We start from the raw sequence: 26795 nt of genomic DNA, 5'->3' as shown, positions 1-26795 counted from the left end.
CTATCAGCACAGAGCCTAACATGGGGCTTTAACTCGAAACTGTGAGATCATGACCAGAGTCGAAATCAATATTTGGATGCTTAATCAACTGAGCCACCCAGGCACCCCATTTTAAGAAATATTTTGAGGGGCGCCTGGGTGGCTTGGTCAGTTAAGCGTCCGACTTTGGCTCAGGTCATGATCTCACGGTCCGTGAGTTCGAGCCCCGCGTCGGGCTCTGTGCTGACAGCTCAGAGCCTGGAGCCTGTTTCCGATTCTGTGTCTCCCTCTTTCTCTGCCCCTCCCCTGTTCATGCTCTGTCTCTCTCTGTCTCAAAAATAAATAAACGTTAAAAAAAAAAAAAAAGAAAAATATTTTGACAGTAAGGTTTGTTGTAAAAAATTTGGAAGATAAAGATAAGCACATGAAAGGGAAGAAATTCTACCACCTGGAGTTATCCACTGTTAACATTTTAATATATGTCAAGGTATGCAATTGTATGTATATAGATTTATGTTCATATATACAAATACACACAGAAATAGATGGATGGATAATAGAGATCATAATGTAAAAACTGTCATCTAAGTTTTGGCTGAAATATCCCTACTCAGACACGTTCCCTGATCTTCTCAACAAATTTAACTTTTACCCCCAAGTTAAGATCTTATCACTCGGTGTTATTTTCTTTATATCACTTAGTATCATTTAACAGTATTCTGTTCATTTGTTTGCTTATTTGTTGATTCATCTTCCCTCCACTCAAATGTAAATTCAATGACTGAAGGAGCCTTCCACATGGTCACTATTATATTTCCAAAGTCTAGAAGAGTCTCTAGACACAAAGAGAGAAGTCACTTGTTGTAAACTATTTTTTCACTATCCTATACACATTTTCCAGTGTCAGTCTTATACGACATGAATTTTAATTTTCAATTGTATTCTATCTTATGGAAATGCTTACTGTTGAACATTGAGATTGGTTGCTTCTAAGATTTTACAATTCCAATTACTTCTTTGGAATGAAACCTTAGAAGTATGCAAAGATTTAAAAAAAATTTTTTTTAATGTTTTTATTTTATTTTTGAGAGAGAGAGAGACACAGCATGAGTGGGGGAGGGGCAGTGAGAGAGGGAGATACAGGATCCGAAGCAGGCTCCAGGCTCTGAGCTATCAGCACAGAGCCCGACATGGCACTCGAACTCATGAACTGTGAGATGATGGATGACCTGAGCCAAAGTCGGCACTCAACTGAGTCACCTAGGCATCCCACAAAGATTTTTAAAAAAAAATTTTTATACCATCTGGCAAAATGGTGACAATTTATATTTTTTAATAGCAGAATATAAATGCACCAATTAATTTTCTGTATCCTTAGCACAGCACTTTACTGTATCTGTGTGCTATGTTAATCTGCATTTCTCTACTAGTGAAATTAAAATTTTCTTCTGATGTTTTTGAGATGGCTGACCCAAAACATTTCAGTCTTTGTCACTCGTATCTAATCAGCGAAGAAAACATCAACTTCTCTAGGAAAGAAAGGCATGACCATTTTTTGTAATTTTAAGCTGTGGATAGAGAGGGCCAGATAGGGAAATATTTATGTCACCAAATTAACAAAAAAAATACTAAGGCACTGTTCAATTTTCTTAGTAACATTCTTATCTTCTTGGGACTTCCACTGTACTCTTTTATATAAGAAGAAAATAAAACTTACTTCCACTGTTTGATATATTGTAAGGGATTAAGGTTGCATCCTGCATCAGTTAATGCTTTTTTGTATTGCTCCAAATCAGCCTGAAATAAGCAAAGAACGATATAAAAATTTTTACTTTCATGAAAGAGAAGACCATTTTGTTATTATTTTATTCATTAAAAAGTCAGACCAAAGGCACGAGTTTAAATTCCAGGCACCCAAGTAGAACGGAGTCATATTTTGAGTATATGAGTGAGCACCCGAGACAAAAATCACATCTAATGAAAATTACCTTTGACAGACTCCAAATCACCTATCCAGTACTTTGTCATCCCTCAGTGAGTCAGTCAATTTTTCCTCCACTTTTGAACTTGCCTTTCCTCAGGATAATCACTATATGAACCAACTGGCTTGACCAAGAATATTTCAGAACCAGAAACACAAGGGGCATGACACTGACTGAGGGGAAATGCAGATTCAGGTTTTCCCCTGTCATATACACTCTAGTGGTCCAAATGCATTAATGGAGTATCAGGTGTCTTACACTTTTTAAACTGTTGTTTTCTCTTTCTTGTTCTTTTTGTTTCCTGATGAGTAAGTCCAGTTGAATTCCTGTAATTTATAGGAGCCTATCATCATAGTGATTCCATTATAAAAATTTTAGAAGACAGAAATTTAATTTTTTTTAATGTTTACTTTTTTTTGAAGGAGAGAGACAGAACATGAGCAGGGGAGGGGCAGAGAGACAGGGAGACACAAAATCTGCAATAGGCTCCAGGCTCTGAGCTGTCACCACCAAGCCTGACACGGGGCTTGAACTCAGGAGCCATGAGATCATGACCCGAGCCGAAGTCGGATGCTTAACTGACTGAGCCACCCAGGTGCTCCTTACAGGTCAGAAATTTAAAGCTCACCTTCAACCAGAGATGTTCACTATTTTGCATTTTTGGGGCTATCAGCTGACATCAGTAATCATAATTTGCTTTAAGCCTCTTAATGATCACTTAAAACTTATGAAAAGATAGTCCTTACCAAAAATAAATGAAAATAATGTGGTCAAATTAAGGGAATTCTGAATTAAGTTTCAAAATAAAAAATTCTGAAGAAAATATTATAAATAGGCTATAAGCCTTTTTATATATAAGCCAAATATATATATATATATATATATATATATATATATATATATATATATATATATATAAATCCTCTAAGATATAGGTATGAGATGCTTCTAAAAAGAAAACTACACTTTCTTACTAAATTAAAATAAAAGACGTATTCCCAGAACAAAGCAGAACTGGCCTAAAGCAAATATTGGGTTTAGCTTACTGATTTAACACCAAGATTTTTGACCAAAAAAATGCGTTATGATCTATCAGACGTATAAAAATACATGGTATTGGCAAAGGAAAGACGTTTATAGCTACTGTATCATCCTAGGTGTCATCTCCAAAGTTCTAACACTTGCTGCTCACCAGTAAAATTTTACTGAGTTAACAGGAGAGTTAGCAGGTCTCTAACCTGGCAACAACACTGACACCAAAATTACCATTTGCCTTCAAAGTCAATTAATTACCTATAAACTTTTCTTTCTTCTAAAGCAAGTGATGGCCCGTCACAGAAAAAGAAAACAACAAAATTATCCATAATCCTCTTTTCCAGGGGAAAAAAAAAATCTAGAAAGGGAAATATGTCATTTCCCAATAATTGTGAGGCATTTATTGATATAAAAGTTATTTGATTGCAATATTAAAAAAATCTCAATTTCATTTTTTTATATGAATCATACAACATATATAAATCTGAAGTGTAATCTAATTGAACTGCGATATTTACATAGCAATTTGGAAGTTTGGGTATTTTCTTCCAATTGACTCCTTATGTTCTATAATTGACATTAGTTTTTAAATAACCTTAAAATATTACATTTTTACTTTAGGTTAAAGATAAATTCAGTGGAAAGCATTAGTGGCTACAGCTTAATGAAATGGAGCTTTTAAGATCATTACACAATGAGAAATAAGGCCAAACTTACAAAAAGCATAGCAAACTTGGTTAACTTCATTTATAATAGCTATTTTCCCAGAAATAAGAATTTGGGCACTTGAATTCAATTCATATTCCAACAACTTAAAAGTGATCAGACATTTCATGAGTGGACAGTTCTCTTGGTGACAATAAATACTGCTATAAAACTCAGCAGTAAATAGAACCAGCCTTAACAAATTGTTTTTTTTTTTTAAAGAAAGGAATGAGGTAGTTATTTGGTCACAGTGATATGTCTTCTATTTTTGAAACAAACAAATATCTCCCCTTCTATCCAATAACTAAACAAAGAGGACATACCTCAGAGGGTGCTTGCTGCGCACTTATATAATAAATAAGAAACAGCCTCATTTTATCTTCTGGAGTTCCTGCTACATAGGGGGGAAAAAACTTTCAGAATTCTGGTTAAGTGTTATAGTCAACACAAGTATATAAAAATTTAAGGCATATATAAATATGACAAGATAAAATGTGGTTCTTTGAAGTGATTTAAGGTTATAGGCACTCTAATTATGACTATGTAACACACAGATATGGAAAATGATTAAATGTTGTGGGAGTAAAGGAATGGGATATGGGAGTATCTTCATTCTCTCTTCCTAAGTGTCTATAAGAGATGTACTTTTAAAAAATTTTTTTAATGTTTATTTTTTTTTTTCAGAGAGAGAGAGAGAGCGAGAGCGAGCATGAGTGGGGAGCGTCAGAGAGAGAGGGAGACACAGAATCTGAGGCAGGATCCAGGCTCTGAGCTGTCAGCACAGAGCCTGACGTGGGGCTAGAACTTGTGAACCGAGAGATCATGACCTGAGCTGAAGTTGGATGCTTAACTGACTGAGCCACCCAGGTGCCCCAAGAGATGAACCTTTTAGATTGAAACTCAGAAAGAATGGAATAGGTAGGATAATCACACACATCTAAAACAGTATACTTCTGAGATGGAAAAAGGATGTCAGTACTAATTATGTAAAGACAATAAATATAAAAATCAGACTATCCTGGGAAAACAGCTGTATGGTCCTTCTAGGTGTTAGGTTATGAAACCTAAGTATGAAATACTTCTCAAAAGTGGGGTCACAAAATATACAGGTCTCCTCTTTCTTGAGGGTATTCTACCACTATATAAGATTTGAGAAAAGAATACATTTATATATTAAAATAAACACTGTTGTATTATGCAAAATATATTTGCTAGAAATTCTAAGACAAAACATAAGATATCGAAATTTCTTGCTCACATTGAGTTTGATCTGCTACTCTTACTACCCAGAGCCCCAAACTACGGAGAAATTCATTTATTCTTCACCCTGTTACTGGGTGTACTTTGGTACAAAGTGATGAAGCACTGGTCACTGGTAACTCAGTTTTACCACCAACCAATAACAATATGTACTCTCACTTCAAAGTCCTAATACTCAAGAACTTGGCAGTGTTATACTTTCTTATAGAATAAAAACTAGGAAAATTTTTTTAAAACGTGACTAATGAACCATCAGTTTTTTATATGGTTTAGAATCCAGATAACCATTCTCAAATTATCCTTACTCCCTAAATATGGCAAAGAATGGTAATAAAGATCAATGATGGGTTCTCCAAAGTTCTGATGTTTACAGATAAATATTGTATCTTGGACACTGAATATTATGTTATGAAATTCAGGGTCTTGTTTAAATCCCAGGAGAAAGCTGCTATTTTTGCTTTAGCAGGGAATTAGCCTGGCTGGGTTCAGGCCAAAGTTCCCACCAGCTATCTGTGGGTTGTGGTTCCATCATTCATTTCTATTTTCAAAACCTTCTGCAGTGCTACTGGGATCTGTCCAACCATCTAGTGGCCACTGTGGGAACTGGAAAATCATATAGCCCTTCAACTCTTAGTCTTAGGAATGCTATTTAGGATCAGATTCACGTATGTGCAGCTCAGGAGTGAGCCCAGGAATTCACAAACAACTTTATGAGCTTGCTTTCCTGAGCTCCTTCCTCTCTGCAATCTCCCTGGTACTTTCCAATTCCCTTGGCTTTCCCTTTCTGGTGCTTCGGTCAGAAAGCTTTGGCTTTAGTTACCCTGTTCTATTGTGCATTTCCTGCAACTATGACTAAGCAGCTAAAGGACAAAGAGAAAAAAGCAACCAGGCTTGCTGTATGCTCTTGGGACCACCATTCCTAAAGCAGGAGAGAAAGGCTCCCCTCTCTCTGAGTTTTAGGGGCCTGTAGATGCCTGTTACTGTTTTTAATATCCTCAGCATCAACTACTTCTCCAACGAGTCCTAGTAGAAAATGTATTTATAAGCTACAATCTTTACACTAGGGCATTGTTGCTCCCAGCCCTGCTCAGTTGACTGAATACATATACACACACACACACATATATATATATATATATATATATATATATATATATATGCACGCACATGTTATCTATATTTATTTCTGTCTGACAAATATATAGTGAAAACACCAAGACTATAATACTTCCAATTCCAATCCAACATTATAGAGCTCATTATAGTTTTCTCCCCTTCTCTACTTGTATAGTTTTCTCCCTTTCCCTACTTGTTTTCTCTTCCTTCTCTGACAAGAGGAAACCTGGCACCATTTGTAGCACCTGACATATACACTTCTTTAACCAGTCCACTGTATATAACAAATATCCCATCTCTGCAGCCATCCCCTTGCCTGTATGGACGTCTTCTCACTCCATGTGGGCTCTGATTCTCTGCAATACACTTGCTCACATGCCTGGCCACACTTCTCACCCCACTTGGACTGACGCTGGGTTGCTACTGTGTACAGTCACCCTCTGTGCCACATGTGGATGCCTTTCTCATCCTGCTTAGGTTGCAACATCTTGTTTTGGGCTAAAAGGGCACCAGACTTCCACTTTGCATGAATGCCTACCTTGTTCTCTTGTAGTTAATGTCTTTAAAACTAAACTGAGAAAGGGGAAAGAATAGAGAAAGGTTCTGATAGTTTTTTATTAACACATTCATTTGCTTCAACTTTAGTCAAAACTTATTATAAATAATAAGGAATAGCTCTGAAATGATGGGCTTATATATTTTGCATTTTTTCATTGTAAAGTGCAAATAACTCCAAAATAGTATGTTCTCACTACAAATCCAGCTTCTTAAAAGTGTGAGCAATAACCTAAAGCTTCTTAGAGAAGTTTCTGCGAAAAGAATCTTTAATTACAAACAATTTGGAATTTATTACTTTTCAGTTTGGAATAAAGTCTAAAAGTCATACCAAAGTCTAACTCAAAAACCATCATCATTCAGCTAAGTGACTTGTATGCAAAATATAAGCTGAATAGCTTATATACTTTTTATTCATTTTGGAAAAGCAGTTTACTGAGATTTGAATTGAAAACTATTCTGAAATGATCAACAAGTCTCTAAAGTTTGGATAGTTTTGGAGGCTAAAACCTATGTGGATCCCCATGATCATTATAACTGAAAGTAAAAATTATAACATTTTCTAAGTACAAAGAGTCATATCTTGTTTTAAGAAAATCTAACATACAAATATTTAGTTAAACGTAAATATGAAAGGGACTGATTAAGGAGTTTCTTTAAAAGTAAAGTCCCTAAATATTTAAAACAGAATTCAGTTTTAGATATATCCTTTTGGGAAATGCTTTAGGGTTAAACTAAAGTAATTAGAAGTGTATCATTTAGAGACACCTGCTTTGAATGTTATACTTCCAAGTCTTCCTAAAACCAGCAGAATTTGAACTTCAGATATATCACTTTATTTTTTTTCCCCAGATATATCACTTTAAATAAATGAATGCAACAAGTTCTTCAATACCATCAAAGAGAAGTTCAGTGAAATAAAATGCAAATCATTTTTCCACTTCAGGAATTGCTATGCTACGAACTTCTCAACAGAAACTAGCTCATTTAATTATCTCATTATTGGCATGGATTGGAAAAATAATAATTCTATTCAGATTTTACTTATACTGAACATGCTGGATTCAAAAGCTCTGAAACTTAACATTAACCTCAAATTTATGGTACATACCATCAGGGTCTGATATTATATCTAGAAGAGATTTATCCAGAGTAGTTTTGCTCATTATTTTTTCTTCATATTCAAAATATACATCTAGTTTTCTTGCCTGTTTCAAAATAAATATTAGATTAGACTATATGAAGTAATAAAGACATACTAAGGGCCTCTCAGCTTACAAGTTTCTATTTTCTATGATCAATTTTTAAAAATAAGTGTTCATTTACTAATAGAATTTACTTTCAAGTTTCTTACTTTTGATCATACACTTAGTTTAAAAAATTACAGATTGACTATTTTACCATATCTGACTTATAAACTCAGAATTAATTCTGCATGTCATATATTAGCAAAGATAAAAATCACACCAATCTCAATTACTGTATTTATTAGTAATTAGCATATAAATAAATAATTGTATTCCATGCAAATTAATGTCAGGTGGTCATGTTATGTTTACTTTTTTAGTGCACAAATCCACACATTTTCAACTTAAACTGGACAGAAAATTACCCTAATTATTTTTAGTGGTTTTTAAACAAAGCTAACTTCCTCATTAATTTTCCTACTTAATATTTTGAAGTTTTAGGTAATGGAAAAGTAGTCAAACTTAGCTCTCCTATATGATCCCTTTTCCAATTTAAAATTTGTTTATTAAAACTATCCAAATGAAGTTAAAATATTAGGATTCTCCAAAGTAAATACAGATTATCATTATCAAGTATCTACTAAATTATGCTTCAATAATACAAAAGAGAAAAGAATATGATTTCTATTGAAAGTGTTAACAATTTAAATGAGTAGAAACCATTCATGAAATAAATTAGAATACTCAGAGATACCAATGAAGAACCAAAATATAAACACAGAACATAAATCTACTGAGCTAAGATGATAGAACGAAATAAACAGTTAACCCATTGTAGAGAAGAAAGTGATGAATTTTGACTTGAGATTTCAAAGTGACTGGGGACAGGAATAGAGTTCATTTCAGTGAAACGAATTGCACCATGGCATAGTCAGAGTGGAGAAGTCTGAATGATAGTTTCATTATAAGGAGTTTCATATATAAAGCAACAGAAAATCAGAGTCCCTCAATCCCACTCTCCCACAGTGGCACACAAGGCCAGTTTTAAATAGTTGAAATACTCAGTTTAAAAATCAATACAACATAAAAAGGTATTTTGAGACCAGTCCTCACCCTTGTTCTCTTCTACCCCTACTCCTATGGATATTTACTACAACTATTTCTTCTACAGTTGTCCAGTTCCTTTATGCAAAATGTAAGCAAACAGGGTCTATATCCTAATACCTGTCAGCTTTCTGACACAAAAGGAATATACTATACTCTTCTGTTCCTTGCTTTAACTCAACAATATATTCTACATCAGTACACAGAGAATTCTCTTGCCAGTCAACTCTTGGAAGAGTATAATAAACCCTATAAGGGTCTTCCTTTTTATAAACCCTTGGGTCCTTCATATTCTTCAGACTCCCTGAAATAGGAACTATTTTCACTACTGTATAATGTTACTTTGAATACTACAGATTAAGAGGTGAAGTCTTAGGAATGGAAAATTTTAATTTTGAAAAAGGACAAAAGAAATGGAAAAGAGATCCTAGGAAAGAGACCATGGTAGTGGCTGTGGGAACGGAAAGGAAGAGACACATTTAATAATTAACATGTGAATGGATATGGGAATCAAAGTAGTGAAAAAAGTCAAAGATAACTCCAGGGGGAACTAAAATGATGGTAGTAGGAACTATGTTAATGTGAACTGAATATGAGACTGGTAAAGGCTAATTATCTCTAGAGTGAAGACTGGAAAGGGGGTGGGGGGAAGCATATAAAATAAGGTGTTAAGCTGACTTTCAGGCCCTCATGATCTGCTCTAGCCAACCTTTTCTGTTTCACCCACCACTTTTCACTTAGTCACATCAAATACCTCAATGACTTCTGATTAAACATTGTGTACACCTGTAGTCCTCTAGGCATAGGCTTGGGTTATTCTCTTAGTTTTTAAGAATACATTCCTCTTCTATTACCTGTGCAGTGAATTCTACTCATTCTTCAGGGACCAGCTTCTTTGCAACTCTCTTCAATCTCTATTCGTTCCCCTTTGTTGCCTCTCCATCAATCTCCTTTTTGCTTGGAGGAATTTATTACCCCCTTAAGTGTGTACCATCAGCATTTTACATACCTCTCCATAATAACAATCTTCATACTATATTACTCTCCTTTGTTTACATGCTACCCTTCTAAAACGGTAAATTCCCTAGACTGTGTTTAATTAATTGTTTAACCCTGGGAATTTAACATAGCACCTGGCTCATAACAAGTACTTGACAAGGTCTTTGTTGAATTCCTCAACTAAAAGCAGGACATACACAGATCAAGTAGTCATCTTTAGAAGACACAAAAGTAGACGGATGAACTTCTAGGAGTGAAAAATGTAAAGAACCAAGTGTTTAGTGATTTAATATGTAAAATTAAGTAGGTTCAATGCCATAATGGAGTATAATGTCTGTACCTGCAAACGAATGAAGAAAAGAAACATGGTTCACTGATTTTTGTAGCTACAGACATTAGATTTATTTTGCTAAGTCTTCATGTATTAACTTACACTGAAATTTCTAACAAGCAATGCAAATAGAATCTAAAAGTAAGTTAGTTTAATTGCTAGTGGGTAGGGAGTTTCTTTTGGAGGTGATGAAAATGTTATAAAAGTACATTTTGGTTGTGAATGCACAACTCTGTGACAATACTATAAAAACCATTGAACTGTACACTTTAGATAAGTTAACTAACTGTATGCTATGTGAACTATACCTCGATAAAGCATTAAAGAAAATTAACTTAGCATTTCAATATAGTGATTCCCATGAAGGAGAGAAGAGTGGAGTGGAGATTTTCTAGCCTGAATATGAGAACTAGTATATGTTCAGGATCTATTTGTGCAAGGCACTTTACTTACAGCTATGGCTTTCAAATGTTTTTAAACAGAGAACTCAGGACCCTCTTTCTCAAATCAAATCTTCTGCAGAACCCTAAACATAAAATAGATACAAGCGACCCATTAAATGTCTCTATAGTGATCTAGGGTACCAGAGAACAGTGGTTGAAAACTACTAACTTAATCTCATTTAATTCTCCAAGTAACACTATGAACTAAGAATTATTAGTCCCATTTTAAAGATGAAGAAACAGACACACAGAAACATATATTTATTCAAGGTTACCAGAGTAGAAGTAGTAGAGAGTTGAGATTCAAATCCAGGTCAGACTCCAATGTACACCACAGATAAAGAGTAGGGAAAATTATATTTTCCTCAAGTACAATTTATTGCTTCTTTTGTTTATGCTTTATGAAAGAAAGTATATTTGTCAATTAGTACATATTTGGGGTTTTTTTTTTTGGTAATACACGTAATTTATATGTGGCAAAAGGTTATTTTGGCCGGATAGATAATATATAGAAGTTCTTTCTCAATTTCTTGAAGTAAAGGAAATACTAAGAGAAACAACTTCTGTAATCCCAAAGATTAATTATTCTTATACAATATGAGTTCAAAGAAGAATACAATTTGGATAACAATAGTCACATAAAAAATAAACAAATTAAAAATATAAAACAAAATAACAAGGTCAAGATAATAAACAGATTTTTGGAACTTCAATAAATATCAAGAATAAACAGTAAAAGGATTATTATAGAGACCCAGAGGACTATGCATGGAATACAACTTATATCCAGTGAATATACACTCTGAAAGCCATGAATTTCTTAAAAATCTCTTTAAAAGGGCTAAGGGAGGAATGTGATTTTTAAAAAATTCTAGTGTTTTTCTCCCAATTTCAGAGTTACCATTGGAAAATCAGGCTGATGTTTTTCATGTTTCAGTACACTACCTCAACATTTATATTAAATTAACATAACCCCCACACACAACTTTTTTGACTGCAAAAGCCCACCAGGTTTGAAAAGGACAGAAGGGAATCCTTTAAAAAACTAGCTTGTCCCTTCACTCACAATAATGGAGAACTCTTAAGAGTCATCTGGGATGAACAAGTGGTATTCTTACTTTCTCTTTTGAAAATCTATTACCGAAGCACATTTGTCAGATGACCTATACAGGGCATGAAATGAATTTCTTTTTCTTTCCTACAACTGCAGGGGATTTTTCCTTCTCTTAACCATTCTTTACATTCCAGCTACAAACACCACCATTCTGGTACTCCCTACTCACTGCTAGTTACAATTCTCATTTCTCACCTCAGTCTACGACTGGTTGATGACATAGAGTGGTATTTCTTGACCTTCCCTCTTTTCCAAGCCCTAATTCTATAACCTAGCACAAGTCAGCAGTGAAAGTAAAGGCAAAAAGGGATTAGAGTTATACTTCCTTTTACTATTAAGAATCTCAATATTCCTCTGCTACTTCTCACAGGAGACAGATGGGATGATAAACTCTTCTCTGTTGAAAGACAGTATTAGCAACATTTTACATAATGAATTAAATATGGTTTGTAGGACAGGGGTCTGTGCATCACATTTTACTTATAGTAAAGCATAGCCTAAGCTAAAATAAACTTAGAACCATATTTTTAGGATATAACCTATACCTAAGTTGAAGATCATCTATACCCTAGCCTTTCCTTTCCTGTTCTTTTTTCCCATGTTTAATCCGCATCATTTTTTTAGTGCTGTATTTACATATCCCATCCTCCAGGTGGCAGCACTTGAACACTGTATTATAATAGTCTGCAGTTGGTGTAGGTTACTAGAATACGAACTCCTTGTTACTATTTACTTATTATTGTGTGCCTTGTGCCCTCCCTGCAAGATAACTGGAATTCTCCAAATCTCAAGTGCTTTTTATAATACAACAAAATAGCAAGTTAATGTATTTTCCATTATCTAGGTGTGTATTCTGTTGCATTTTATACTGGTGGGTTTGAATGGGTCTGCCATGTTAAGAAATGATGTGGTGCAAAAACCAGATGATACATTAAATTGTATTTGAAGGTGTTCTACAACAAAGGTAGATGAATATATTTACTCTAGAGTACTTGTTCATATGATAGAGTGAATTAGAAATCTTGAATAAAATTCATCCTTATACCTCTACCTCATTTCTATGCAGTGATGGACACTGCACTGTCAGGGTGAGGAATCTGGTTAGGATCTTCAATTTTTTACAACAGCCTATCAGTTTTAATACTTGATTATCTTATTTCTAAATAGATGCATTTTTCTCTCAACCAAGCACGATGAATTTCTAGCATTTTAGGCCCAAATCGGAATACGTAACTTCAACTTCTCTAATTCCTACCAAAAGACCAACTAAATAAAGTAGTAACATAATATTTAAAGAGTATGCAATCTTTCCACTCTAGACCCTATAAACTTAGACATTACTACATTGGAAACTCACAAAACACCCTCACTGAATTATATATTAGTATTACACCTTGGACTTTCATTAAAGTTGCTATAGAAAATGTGAGTGTAAAAATATCATTGTATCACTCAATTTTTTCCAGATAATGCCCAACATGAACAATGTATTTTGTAATATGATGCTAAGCAACACTTCGTTTAGAATAAAAAAGGGTGCCTGGCTGGCTCAGTCAGTAGAGCATGTGTCTCTTGATTTCTGGGTTTAAGCCCCACACTGGGAGTCAAGTGTACTTAAAATAAATAAATAAATAAAAATTAAAAGGAAAAAAGAATAAAAAACAAATTCTCCTTTCTGGTAAGAAGGTTTTTGTTGTTGTTGTTTTTTTAACTTAATTACACCTCTCTCTCTTTTTTTTTTATCTTGGCTGCCTGAAAATTCAAAGCCAAATTTGAGAATTATCATTATAACTACCGAGTTTTTATTTCATTATTTTTGTTCTATGTGCTATTTGTGAAAGCTACTTTAAATCTGTTTTAGAATATACATGCAACTTTAATCTACAAATTATATTGTATACTGACTCCTAAAAATAAATTCTGACTAAAGTGATCTATGTAATAAAAAATTTTAAATGTACATGAAGTGATGTTTACATGTTTATATGAGAAGTATTAAAAACAAAAATATTAGCAATATAATGAAATCTAAAAATTGATTAATATTTCTAGAAAAAATATTTACAGGGCACTTGTAAACTATATTAAGTCTTATTTTACTATGACTCTCAGAAGCATTTAGTTTTAATTTATACCAACAGTGTGTTGAACTCTTAAAATATATACCCAGAAAAAGAAAAAACAAATTTAAGCAAACAGAAGAAAAGAAATAATAAAAATTAGAGCAGAAATCAATGAAATTATAAACAAGAAATCAACAGAGACAATCACTGGAACCAAAAGCTGGCTCTTCAAAAAGATCAATAGAATTGATTACAGAATTTTATCAATAATGAGTAATCTTCCCAAACAGAAAGCATAATATCTAGGTAGGTTCACTAATGAATTCCATCAACTATTTAAGTCAGAAATTAAAACAATTTTCTACAATCTCTTTCAGAAAACAGAATGCAATTGGGGTGCCTGGGTGGCTCAGTTTGTTGAGTGTCCAACTTCGGCTCAGGTCATGATCTTGTGGTTTGTGGGTTCGAGCCCTGGATCAGGCTCTGTGCTGACAGCTCAGAGCCCGGAGCCTGGTCCGGATTCTTTCTCCCTCTCTCTATGCCCCTCCCCGGCTCACACTCTGTCTACCTCTCTCTCTCTCTCTCTCTCAAAAAAAAAAAAACAATGCAAATAATGAGAAACTAGATGCTTTCCAGCTAAAATCAGGAACAAGGCAAGGATACTCCCTCTCAACTTTCCTTTAACACTGTACTGGAAACCCTAGCTAATGTAATAAATAAGAGAAGGAAATCAAAGGTACACAGATTGGAATAAAGAAAAAAAAAACCTCTTCATTTGCAGATGATACAATTGTCAATGTAGAAAATTTCAAAAAACAATAAAAAATTTCTGGAACTAATAAGCAACTATAGCACAGTTGCAGGATACAAGGTTAGTACACAAAAGTCAATGGCTATAGTAGGAAAAAGGTAAGGATGTCCCCTCTTGCACTCTTTCAACATCATAATGGAGGTCTAGCTAATACAATTAAAAAAGAAAAGAAAGAGAAGGAATTTAAAGACTGGGAAGGAAAAAAATAAGTCCATCTTTGTTTACAGATAACATGCTTATCTATGTAGAAAATCCAAAGAAAAAACAACAAAAACTCTAGAAACTAGTAAGTGATTATACAAAGGTTGCAGGATACAAGGTTAATACACAAAAGCTAAATGCTTTCTGATAAACTAGCAATGAACAATTGAAATCTGAAATTAAAGCAAAAATACTATTTTCATTAGTACTAAAAATAAGGAAATGAAATATCTATAAATCTAACAAACTACATACAAGATCTGTATGAGGAATCTTTAATCTGATTAAAGAAATCAAGGAACAACTAAATAAATGGAGAGATATTCCATGCTCTTCTCAATGTGACCTATAGATTCAACACAATCTCCATTAAACTACCAGCAAGTTATTTTGTAGATATCAACAAAGTGATTTTAAGGTTTATATGGAGACAAGAAAGATCCAGAATAGCCAACACAATACTGAAGAAGAAGAAAAAAGATGGAGGACTGACAATACCTGATTTTATGACTTAAAATAAAGCTACAATACTTAGCCATGTGCTACTAGCCGAAAAGCAGGACAAATATATCAATGGAACAGAAAAGAGAGTACAGAAGTAGACCTACACAAATATAGTCAACCCATCTTTGACAGAAAAACAAAAGTAACTGAATGGACAAAGGATAGTCTTTTCAACAAATGGTGATGGAACAATCAGACATCTAATGTAAAAGAAAACAATCTAGACACAGACCTTACCTTTCACAAAAATTAAATAAAAATGAATCATAGACTTAAATGTAATATGCAAAACTATAAAACTCCTAGAAGATAGGAGAAACATAGAAGAAAATTTAGATGATCTTGGATATAGTGAAGACTCTTTAGGTACAACACAAAAGCATGATCCATGAAAGAAAAAAACCAGTAAGCTGTACTTAATTAAAAGCTTCTATTCTGTGAAAGACACTGCCAAGAGAATGAGAAGACAAGCCACACAACCAGAGAAAATATTTGCAAAAGATACATCTTTTAAAGGACTTTTTCCTCAAATAATACCAAGAATGCTTAAGACTAAACAATGAGAAAATAAACAGCCCAAACAGACACCACACCAAAGACCCAGATGGCAAGTAAGCATATGAAAAGATGATCCACATTGTATGTTATTAGGGAATTGCAAATTAAAGCAATGCGACACCACTACACATATATTTGAATGGCTGAAATCCAACATGGACAACACCAAATGCTGGTAAGGATGTGAAGCAACATGAACTCTCATTCACTGCTGGTGGAGAGGAGAGCCACTTTGGAAGGCAGTTTGGCAGTGGGTAGTTTTGTTACCAATCTAAACATACTCTTACCATATGATCCAGCAACCAACCTCGTGGGTTAAACACATCCACCCAAAAATCTTCACAGGGACATTTACAGCAACTTTATTTACAAATGCCACAAGTTGAAAGCAATCAAGATGTCCTTCAATGACTGATTGGATAAACAAACTGGTACATCCAGACAATGAAGTGTTAGTGATGAAAAGACATGGAGAAGTCTTAGACTCACATCACTAAGACACTGAAATACTTCATGATTCTAACTACGAGGCATTCTGAAAAAGACAATACTGTGAAGACAGTAGAAAGACATGGGTGACAGGAACTCAGGGGAAGGGAAATAGGGATGAGTAGGCAGAGCACAGATGATTTTTAGGGCAGTGAAACTATTTCTGCATGATCCTGTAATATGGATACATGTCATTATACATCTGTCAAAACCCAGAGAATGTACAAGAGTGAACCCTAATGAAAACTATGGGCTTTAGTTAATAACAACGTATTAATATTCACTTATGAATTGTTTCAAATGTACCACACACTAATGCAAAATGTTAATAATAGGGAAAACTGGGGGGGTAGGTGATAAAGAGGAATATGGAAATTCTCTGTACTTTTCACTCATTTTTTTCTACAGATGTAAAACTACTCCAAAAAACAGTCTATTAGTTAAAAAATAAAATCCAAAACACATGCATACAGTGGTAAACAAATGAACATAAGGGTCACATTTAACAGTGTTACAAAATTTGGGAAAATTTGTGTAGCTTTGAATAATAACACCTTTCACTTTTACTTTTTCATAGGTGTTAAATAAAATGACTCAAAAGAATATAAAGGATTTTACATGTACTTAAAACAAAGATATACTTCCAAAATCTATAAAGAACTTATCAAACTCAACACCCAAAAAACAAATAATCCAGTGAATAAATGGGCAAAAGACATGAATGGACACTTCTGCAAGAAGACATCCAGATGGCCAACCGACACATGAAAAGATGCTAAACATCACTCATCATCAGGGAAATACAAATCAAAACCACAAATGAGATACCACCTCACACCTGTCAGGATGGCTAACATTATCAACTCAGGCAACAACAGATGTTGGTGAGGATGTGGAGAAAGAGGATCTCTTTTGCACTGCTTGTGGGAATGCAAACTGGTGTAGCCACTCTGGAAAACAGTATGGAAGTTCCTCAAAAAACTAAAAATAAAACTACCCTACGACCCAGCAATTGCACTACTAGGTATTTATCCAAGGGATACAGGTGTGCTGTTTCGAAGGGACACATGCACCCCATTGTTTATAGCAGCACTATCAACAATAGCCAAAGTATGGAAAGAGCCCAAATGTCCATTGATGGATGAATGGATAAAGAAGATGTGGTATATATATACAATGGAGTATTACTCGGCAATCAAAAAGAATGAAATCTTGCCATTTGCAACTACGTGAATGGAACTGGAGGGTATTATGCTAAGTGAAATTAGTCAGAGAAAGAAGTATCGTATCACTTCACTCATATGAAGACTTTAAGAGACAACACAGATGAACATAAGGGAAGGGAAACAAAAATAATATAAAAACAGGGAGGGGGACAAAACATAAGAGACTCTTAAATACAAACAGAGAACAAACAGAGGGTTACTGGAGGGGTTGTGGGAGGGTGGATGGGCTAAATGGGTAAGGGGCATTAAGGAATCTAATGAAATCATTGTTGCACTATATGCTAACTAATTTGGATATAAATTTAAAATAAAATAAAAAAAAGATATACTTACTTTTGTAGTGAATACAAAGAGTACCTAATAAAATTGCGCGTGTGTATTAACATTTACTATCACAGTCAGTACGTAACTCGAGCATGGAATTTGATTCTTGAGGTACTTATCAGTACTTCAACATAACTGACCTTTAAAAAAATCCATTGCTTTAAAAAGTGTATTTGTTTTAAGAAACAACTAACTTAAAAGTTGACCATTAAATTTCCATTTCCTATTTAAGCATTCATGGAAATAAAAGACCAGAGGATACAGTAAATTTTATTTCTAACTTAATGTGACCAAGGAAGAAACCTCACCATTAATTTGTGGAATCTATGTATAACTCTGTCCCAATGTTCCTTCTAGTTTATTTCATGTTCCATAGAAGCCTCATGAAGGACTACGGAAGACAGGGGCCAGAAAAAAATTTTAAGGGCTATGTTTGATTTTGACTTTGATTAATTATTCTCTCTTTGACTATTCTATGTGCTTTTATTGTAAGCTACCTCAAATTCTGTGGAACGAGTTGAGGTATAAATAAATATGAGAAATTTATGAGAAAAAATAAGGAATGCATGTCCTTTTAAACATTTTACTCCTCATGTCAATTCACTTCTCTCTGTATTTATTCTGCTGCATACTTCCATAAGGGGAAAAAAATCTGTAAAGATCTACTAGGCTTTCTAGCCACATATTATGTAGCATATCCTATTTCTTGCTTTTCTAGGTCACTTTAAATCTAAAGCCAAAAAATTCGCATTACCAAAATTAGTCATTGGCTTTCTCTATGATTTACACAAGTTTTTGTTTTGCTATTTTTTATTTTATCAAAGTATAATTAACATACAGTGTTATATTATTTTCAGGTATACAATATGATGATTCAACAATTCTACACATTACTCAGTGCTCATCTTGGTTAAGTGTACATTTACTACCCTTTATTTATTTCACCCATCCCCCCACAAACTTCTCCTCTGGCAACGACCAGTTTATTCTCTGTATTGAACAGTTTGTTTTGTCTCTTTTTTGTGTTTCTTAAAATCTACATGAGTGGAAATTATGGTATTTGTCTTTCTTTGACGGACTTGTTTCAACTAGCATTATACCCTCTAGGTTCACCCGTATTGTTGCAAATGGCAAGATTTAATTCTTTTTTTTTTTTTTTTTTTGGTAGAGTAATATTCCATTGCGCGTGTGTGTGCGTGTGTGTGTGTGTGTGTGTGTACCTAGTATCTTATCTATTCATCTACTGATGGACAGTTGGGTTGTTTCTGTATCTTCACAATTGTAAATAATGCTGCAATAGATGTTGGGATGAAATTATCTTTCCAAATTAGTGTTTTTGTTTTCTTTGGGTAAATACCCAGCAGTGGAATTACTGGATCATAGTGTAATTCTATTTTTAATTTTTTGAGGAACCTCCATACTGTTTTCCTCAGTGGCTACACAAATTTGTATTCCCACCAACAGTGCACAAAACAGTTCCCTTTTCTCTACATTTTCATCAACACTAGCTGTTTTTGTGGTTTTGATTTTAGTCATTCTGACAGATGCTCTCTCAATGCATTTCCCTGATAATGAGTGATGCTGAGTATCTTTTCATGAGTCTATTGGCCATTTGTATATCTTCTTAGGAAAAATGTCTGTTCAGGTCTCCTGCCCATTTTTAAATCAGATTATTTGGGTTTTTTGGTGTTGAGTTGTGTAAGGTCTTTATATATTTTGGATACTAACCCTTTACTAGATACGTCATTTGCAAGTATCTTCTCCCATTCAATAGGTTGCCTTGTTGTTTTGTTGATGGTTTCCTTTGTGGCGCAAAAGATTTTTATTTTTATATGTCTCTTCAGGTAAGGGAAACAAAAGCAAAATTAAACTAACAGGACTACACACACCAAAAAAGTTGTTTTTTTTTTTAAAAGATTTGAAATAAATGATCACTAAGCTTTGTTCAAATTTTTCACTTCTATTGAAATATAACTGACATATAATACAAAATTTGTTAAGTTTTAACATATGCATATGCCCATGAAATCATGAACACTATCCACATAATCAACCTACCATTCATTGCCCAGAAGTTTCCCTATTGTAATGCCTCCCTTCTGGCCCTCCCACTCCTTTCCAGGTGCCTAGGCAAGCAGTGATATGCATTTTATCACTACATATTAGCTTGCATTTTTACAAATTTCATGTAAATGCAATCACAGATTATATACTCTTTTTTAAAAAAAATTTTTTTTATATTTATTTTTGAGAGAGAGAGAGAGAGAGAGAGAGAGAGAGAGAGAGAGGGGCAGGGCGTGAATGCAGGAGGGGCAGAGAGAGAGAAAGACACAGAATCCGAAGCAGGCTCCAGGCTCTGAGCTGTCAGCACACAGCCCAACACCAGGCCTGAACCCACAAGCCGTGAGATCATGACCTGAGCCAAAGTCGGAACCGAGCCACCCGGGCGCCCCTATGTACTCTTCTTTAATGTGGCTTCACTCAGTGTATTTGAGATTCATCCATATTGCTATATGTGACAATAGTACTTTCCTTTCTATTTCTGAATAGTATTCCATTGTATGGATATACTATAATTTATTTATCCAATTCAGCTGTTGGTGGACATTGGGGTGTTTCTGGTTTTTGGTATTACAATGAAGCTGCTGTGTACATTAAACACAGGCTTTCATTTGTTTTGGGTAAATACCTATGAGTGGAATGGCTGGACCATGTGACAGGTTTCTGTTTAACATTTTAAGAAACTAATAAACTATCTCCCAAAGTGGATATACCATTTTGCATTTCTACCAGAAGTGTATGAAAGTTTTAGTTTCTCTGTATCTTTGCTAAAGGTTGGCATGATCTTTTTTAATTTTAGATGTTTTAAACAGATGTGTAGTGAGGTCTCATGGTGGTTTTTGTTTCCATTTTTCTAGTGATTATTTATGTTGAACTTACTTGTCATCTGTGTATCTTTTATGGCCAAATCTCTGTTTAAATCTTTTGACCAGGGCACCTGGTTGGCTCAGTCGGTTGAGCGTCCGACTTCAGCTCAGGTCATGATCTCGCGGTCTGTGAGTTCGAGCTCTGCATCGGGCTCTGTGCTGGCAGCTCAGAGCCTGGAGCCTGCTTTCGATTCTGTGTCTCCCTCTCTCTCTGCCCCTCCCCTGCTCATGCTCTGTCTCTCTCTCTGTCAAAAATAAACATTAAAAAAAAAAAAATTTAAATCTTTTGACCATTTTTAAATTAGGGTGTTTATGTTCTTATGTTCTTATTATTGAAGTCATATTAAAGACTTCTGAGAAGTCTTTATTTCTTCTCACTTAACCTTTATAATTGGGTCTCAATGACAAGGCTTCAGCTTCACAAAAGCAGATGGCAGAGAAGTGAGAGCAAAGAGCTAGAGAAAGGTATTTTCACTTTTTTTTTTTGGAGATGTGGAAGTAGTCTCCCAAAATTTACAGTGAGTGAGAAGTGAGAAGCTCTCATTTGAGAGCTACCTTTGGTTGTAATTGAAAAAAATGTCAAGTTCTGAAAGTAACTAATCTCATCTGGGTAAGAAGAGGTAGAAGACAATGAAGTGTCATTTGGGGACTTCCTCCTACAGAATATATTGCCCCCTGTGCCTTGAAAAGACACCAAGGTCACATGAACATTCATTTGGTATGTATACTGAGCAAGACATCACTCTAAAGCGATCAGTTAAAATAGCTAAAGAAATGTTCTGATTTCTAGTATAGTAAAATTTCTTTCCTACTGTGATCAGGGGAGTAGTGATGAGTTAATCAAAGTCCATTAATGTAAAGAATAACAACAACAAAAAAATCTGTGTTGTGTATAAATATACATTTTAAACACCGCCTTTTAACTTAAGACCTAAAACACACAACTGTCTGTCAGTCTTGTTGTGACTGTACTTAGTACAGTGGTTTTCTTTTAGTACAGTGGTTTCTTTAAGTACAGTGGTTTCACTGAATTTTTTTCTTTCTTGCATAAAGCACAACTATAACGATCACGTATAATGTCCAGTTTCAGTTTCTTTGAAGTGGAACCAAAAACCTTACAGATACTTGCAAAGCGAGTTTAGTATTTTTCAAAATTTTCTAATCTTTTAATGTTTTTTTTTTTTTTTACTAATTTTATTTTAATGTTTATTTTATTTTTGAGAGACAGAGTGAGCAAGAGAGTGGGAGAGGGGCCAAGACAGAGGGGGACAGAGGAAATGAAGTGGTCTCTGTGTTGACAGCAGACAGTCTGATGCCGGGCTCGAACTCATGAGTCATGATGTCATAACCTGAACTGAAGTCAGATGCTCAAGTGACTGAGCCACCCAGGCACCCCTTTTTACTACTAACTTAAACAGTTAAATCACTACCTTCAGTAAGTTTTTCTAAGGTATACAACTTAGTTTTAAAGAAACAACCTCTTCTTACTCAAACAACTGACATACGTAGATTGGAATCAAATACAAGTAACTCTTAGGTAAGCAAAAAATGCAACTTGTGAAGCATACTAGTGGCCAGTTGTCAGCATGTCATAATGTGGCCGGCAGGCACTATGTTTTATAGGAATAAAGGCCATCAGTTAATTTGGTGTGTTGACTAGTAGAGATCAATTAAGGGAGCTCCTACTTTATTTTTAAAGCTTATCTTCCCCTAGAAAAGATAAAGAAATTGAGCCCAAGAAAGGGAGGAGCCTCCTTCCCCCTGTAGTTAAAAGCTAGCATTGCTAGCAAGGGCTAAGTCTTTTCAGAGTATAAACCTAAGGTAGTACATGTTTGCTTGACCAGATTAAGTCTGCAGATCTAATTCAGTACCTCTTAACTTTCTCTACAAGAAGCAGGAAAACAAAAATGAGAATTCAGCACCAATGACGCCTCAATGCATAATAGCTTCTTAACAGCTGTTTTTTGTCAACTGTATCGGGATGGAGTGTTCAGATGTTAGAGCTCTTCCTTCAGGTGGGGGCATTGGGGGAAAGAGCACATAATGCCATTTCTATTTCTCATCTACTATGACTTACACATAGGTGTCTTTTCCTTTTATTAGGGACTTGCTAAAGAGTACTTAATTAAGTTTGACTATGCACGTGGGACAAAAATTGAAATAAACTAAAATTTGTCCATAAATTACTTAAAAAATTTAAGTAATCCCAGGAGCCATTCCCCAACAACCAGCAAGTGGTTTTGTATTAGAAATGAAATTGTATTAGAAATGAAAGAAATGCTAAAAAAAGAGATTTAAAAGGTATGGATTACTCAAAACAAATGAGAATTCAACAATTTACTCTTTCATCTATTAGACCAAAGCTAACCACCCAACCCACTAAAATCCTTAGAGTATCAATAAGCATAGGTAATAATAATTGCCAACGTTGTTGCAAACTGGTATGCTGTTTCTGCTTTCCACCAAAACACTGATTGCCAGATAACTGCCACAGCTTCTAAACAAATTATTTTCTTCTAGTATTCTGCTTCAGAAAATGATCTAAGGAAATGTAAGAAGCAGCTATTATCTAAACATCCCCAAAGATATGCAAAACTGCAATGAAGACAAATCGCAAAAGAAATGTTCTGAGATCTCTGCATAAAAAGTCATAATATTCTTGCCAATAGTAATAAAAAATATCTACTGCTTAGGTGAGTAAAAGTTGGCAAGTAAGTGAAGCTCAAATCGTCAATAAATTCTAGTTATGAGAGCAAGAGATCATGGAGAACAATACTTATTAAGTTTATATCAACATTATAGCTAGAGGTAGATGGTGTAGCTCAGTAAAAGTACAAATAAACATGCCATTTAAAAGTAAACATTACAAAGTTGGAAATTTAATAATTATGGAAAACCTTAAGAAGAAATTTTATAACTAGGAGTAATGAGAAATAATGGGACTAGAATTTATGTGCTAATTTTGACAAGGAAGAATACCTTCCTAATTTTGACAGGGAAGAATAAAAGAGACTGTCAATATTACAAAGACTCTTCACAGAAAACATTCTAATTTTTTTATACTAAAAGAATTTTTTACATCAAAATATTTCTTAGAGTATGCAGCTTATTAAATACAACTATAATTTACATATAAATATTTAAGATAAATATACTCCTTTATCAATGATATTTAAAAATGTTCTGAGTGACTGGGTTTCTTAGAATGACCCAAGAAGGAACAGCGTGTCCTATAGGGGACATTATTTTCCTTCTGCAAATGAAATGTCCTGTATAGCACCGTTTCTTTAAATCAGATCCTGTCAAAAGGGTGTCTTCCTTGAGTTACAGCAAAACAATCATCCCAAAATGTGTAGCTTTTATATAAAATCACTTAACAACACAGTGAATGACAAATTAGTTAGCATAAAATGTTCTGCCAATCAGCAGCCCTGGAAAAAACAACTTCTTTTATAAAGAAAGCCAAATTGCCAGGTCTTAAAGAAGAATTATGTGGGTTATGCACAGTGGCATGTTAAAATACCTGAGACAGATGGCCTCTATTAGCACACATTGATTTTGAAAAACTCATATAAAATCATGAGTATAAAATTATAAATAAACATCATAAAGAATTTATAGTAAATTGTGCCTTAAAAAAAACACAGTTCTTCACCTAGACAGCTATAATAGCTGTCTTCCAATTCCATACTTATTTCCAGAACTCACCCAGCACTCAGACTCATTTTTCTATTTAAAACACAAATCACATCATGTCATTAATCTCCAAAGACTTCCCGTCACACTTAAATTCCAATTTCTCTTGATCCCACAGTCTATCACTTTTTCACTCCTTACTATAAGCACATTCTTCCTTTATGTCCTGGGGCGCCTGGGTGGCTCAGTCGGTTAAGAGTCCAACTTCGGCTCAGGTCATAAACTCGTTTTCCTGAGTTCAAGCCCCCAAGTCGGGCTCTGTGCTGATAGCTCAGAACCTGGAGCCTGCTTTGGAACCTGTTTCTCTCTCTCTCTCCCTGCCCCTCCCCTGCTCGTGCTCTGTTTCTCTCTCTCTCAAAAATAAAGATTAAAAAAAATAATAGAAATCTTCCTTTGTGTCCTTAAACACACTAACTTCGTTCCTTGTCTTAAGGCCTTTGCACTTTTTTAGTCCTTCTGCCTGGAATGCCTGGCCCTGGAATTTTCACTAACCGGCTCCTTGTGGTTCAGGTCTCAACTCAAACATCACCTCATCAAAGGTCATTTCCCTAACCACTTACTCCTAACCACTTACAGTAGCCCTCTCTGATGTTCTCTATCACCTCATATCACCCTGTTTTTGTTTTCTTATCACCTAAATGAATGAAGTTATCTTGTTTTCTAATTTGGGTACTTTGTTTATTGTTACTATAATAGAAGCTCCATGAGAATATATAACTCGTCTTATTTACCACAGAATTTCCAAGGCCTAGCACAACACACAGTTACTCCATAAACATGACTGAATAAATCAATTACGTTAGCTAGAATTTTCTTAAACCATAAGCTCTAGTCTCTGACCTGGAGTAATTCATATAAATTTGTAGCAGGATAATGTTTGTCAAGTTTTATGAATAGGATAAAACTACGCTTTCCATAGTATAATAATTAGTTACTTTGGGTTACACAACTCCGTTTGGTAATTTTATTGGTTTTACAGCTATGAGAACTGAGGTCACAAAGTAAAATGTAAGAATCAATAAACTTTACTAATGAAAAAATAAACAAACAAAAACTAAAGTCAAAGTAAATCCACAGAAGAGTTTAAATCTTAAAGACCACACAGGACTACTAACAACTGTTGTAACTTCTTAGAATTTATTTTTACTTGTCCGCTTACTTGCGCTTAGCACCTAGCAACACTGCTTGGCACAAAGCAAGTACTCAAAAAATATTAGTTTAATGGATCATAAGATCCTTACTATAAAATTACAGGTTAACAGATATAAACCAGAACTTATATTTTGTTTTGATGCAATAAACTTTTTACATTAGATTCAGTCTTCACCTTGTAAGCAAAGTCTTTTCTCTCCTACTGAAGGATATTCTCAATATAGCTCTCTGTTGTATTTCACCTGATGATATATATTATCTCCACAGGAGACAATGACCTCAGGCAAACAGATCTGTGCAGTCTTTACCCATTTTACAGAGATGCTAAATATGGAAGGGAAAATATCAGTAGAGTCATCTATAAACTGAACAATTATGTTTCTATCCCTGTAGGTATATGAAAATCGCCAGTACCAATATTGAGATGTGGAACAAAAGAAATTATGCAGGCTTAAATTCCATGATGCACAATGTCCATTATCTATCTATATTAGTTCCTTCCTATCTCTATGACTTTTTAAATCATTAATAAAGAAAAATGTTTAAGTCCCTTTCCCATAAATTCAAGGTGTTATCACTATCTTTGAAAAGCAATAAACATATTTAGCTATTTTACACTGCTTTTTCAAATATATCATATCAGATGGAAAGCAAGGGTCAGTAATAACCACATCCTAGTGTATGGCCAATGTGTCACTGAAATTCAGCTACATGTCCAGAGAATAAGGGACAGCAGAATACTGAAGGACTGATATGGGGTAATCATGAACAAAGTAATGAGATAAAAGAACTATGATAACAACATATAGAAGATACAAACCATTTATCTCAAAATCACAGTACAACAGGAGACAGTAAGAACCCTTAATACTAAAATACTCATCTAAGACTAAAGTTAATGGATATTTTAGATAGTACTATAGTAAGAAGGGTGTCTAAATCTCTATTACTGACAGTTAGACACAGATCTACTGTTAACAGAGTAAGTGGAGAGGTAGTACTGAAGCAATATTGAGACAACATAATACAAATAT

At 34.4% G+C, this 26795-nt stretch overlaps 1 protein-coding gene across 1 annotated transcript in view; it reads right to left on the bottom strand.

Annotated features, from left to right (window-relative positions):
- The window catches only part of SCFD1 (sec1 family domain containing 1), a 114949-nt gene that overhangs the window by 40057 nt on the left and 48097 nt on the right, over nucleotides 1–26795 (bottom strand). Inside the window, exons 15-17 of the mRNA XM_042942902.1 lie at nucleotides 7744–7840; nucleotides 4025–4095; nucleotides 1697–1776 (exon numbers count right to left, since the gene is read on the bottom strand). Coding sequence (XP_042798836.1) covers nucleotides 1697–1776; nucleotides 4025–4095; nucleotides 7744–7840 — 248 coding nt within the window. The remainder of the gene's footprint in view (nucleotides 1–1696; nucleotides 1777–4024; nucleotides 4096–7743; nucleotides 7841–26795) is intronic.

This window comes from Panthera leo, chromosome B3 (assembly GCF_018350215.1).
Source record: "Panthera leo isolate Ple1 chromosome B3, P.leo_Ple1_pat1.1, whole genome shotgun sequence".
Taxonomy (NCBI): Eukaryota; Metazoa; Chordata; class Mammalia; order Carnivora; family Felidae; genus Panthera; species Panthera leo.
The sequence above is the reverse complement of the archived record's forward strand: the minus strand, read 5'-3'. Positions and strand labels throughout refer to the sequence as shown.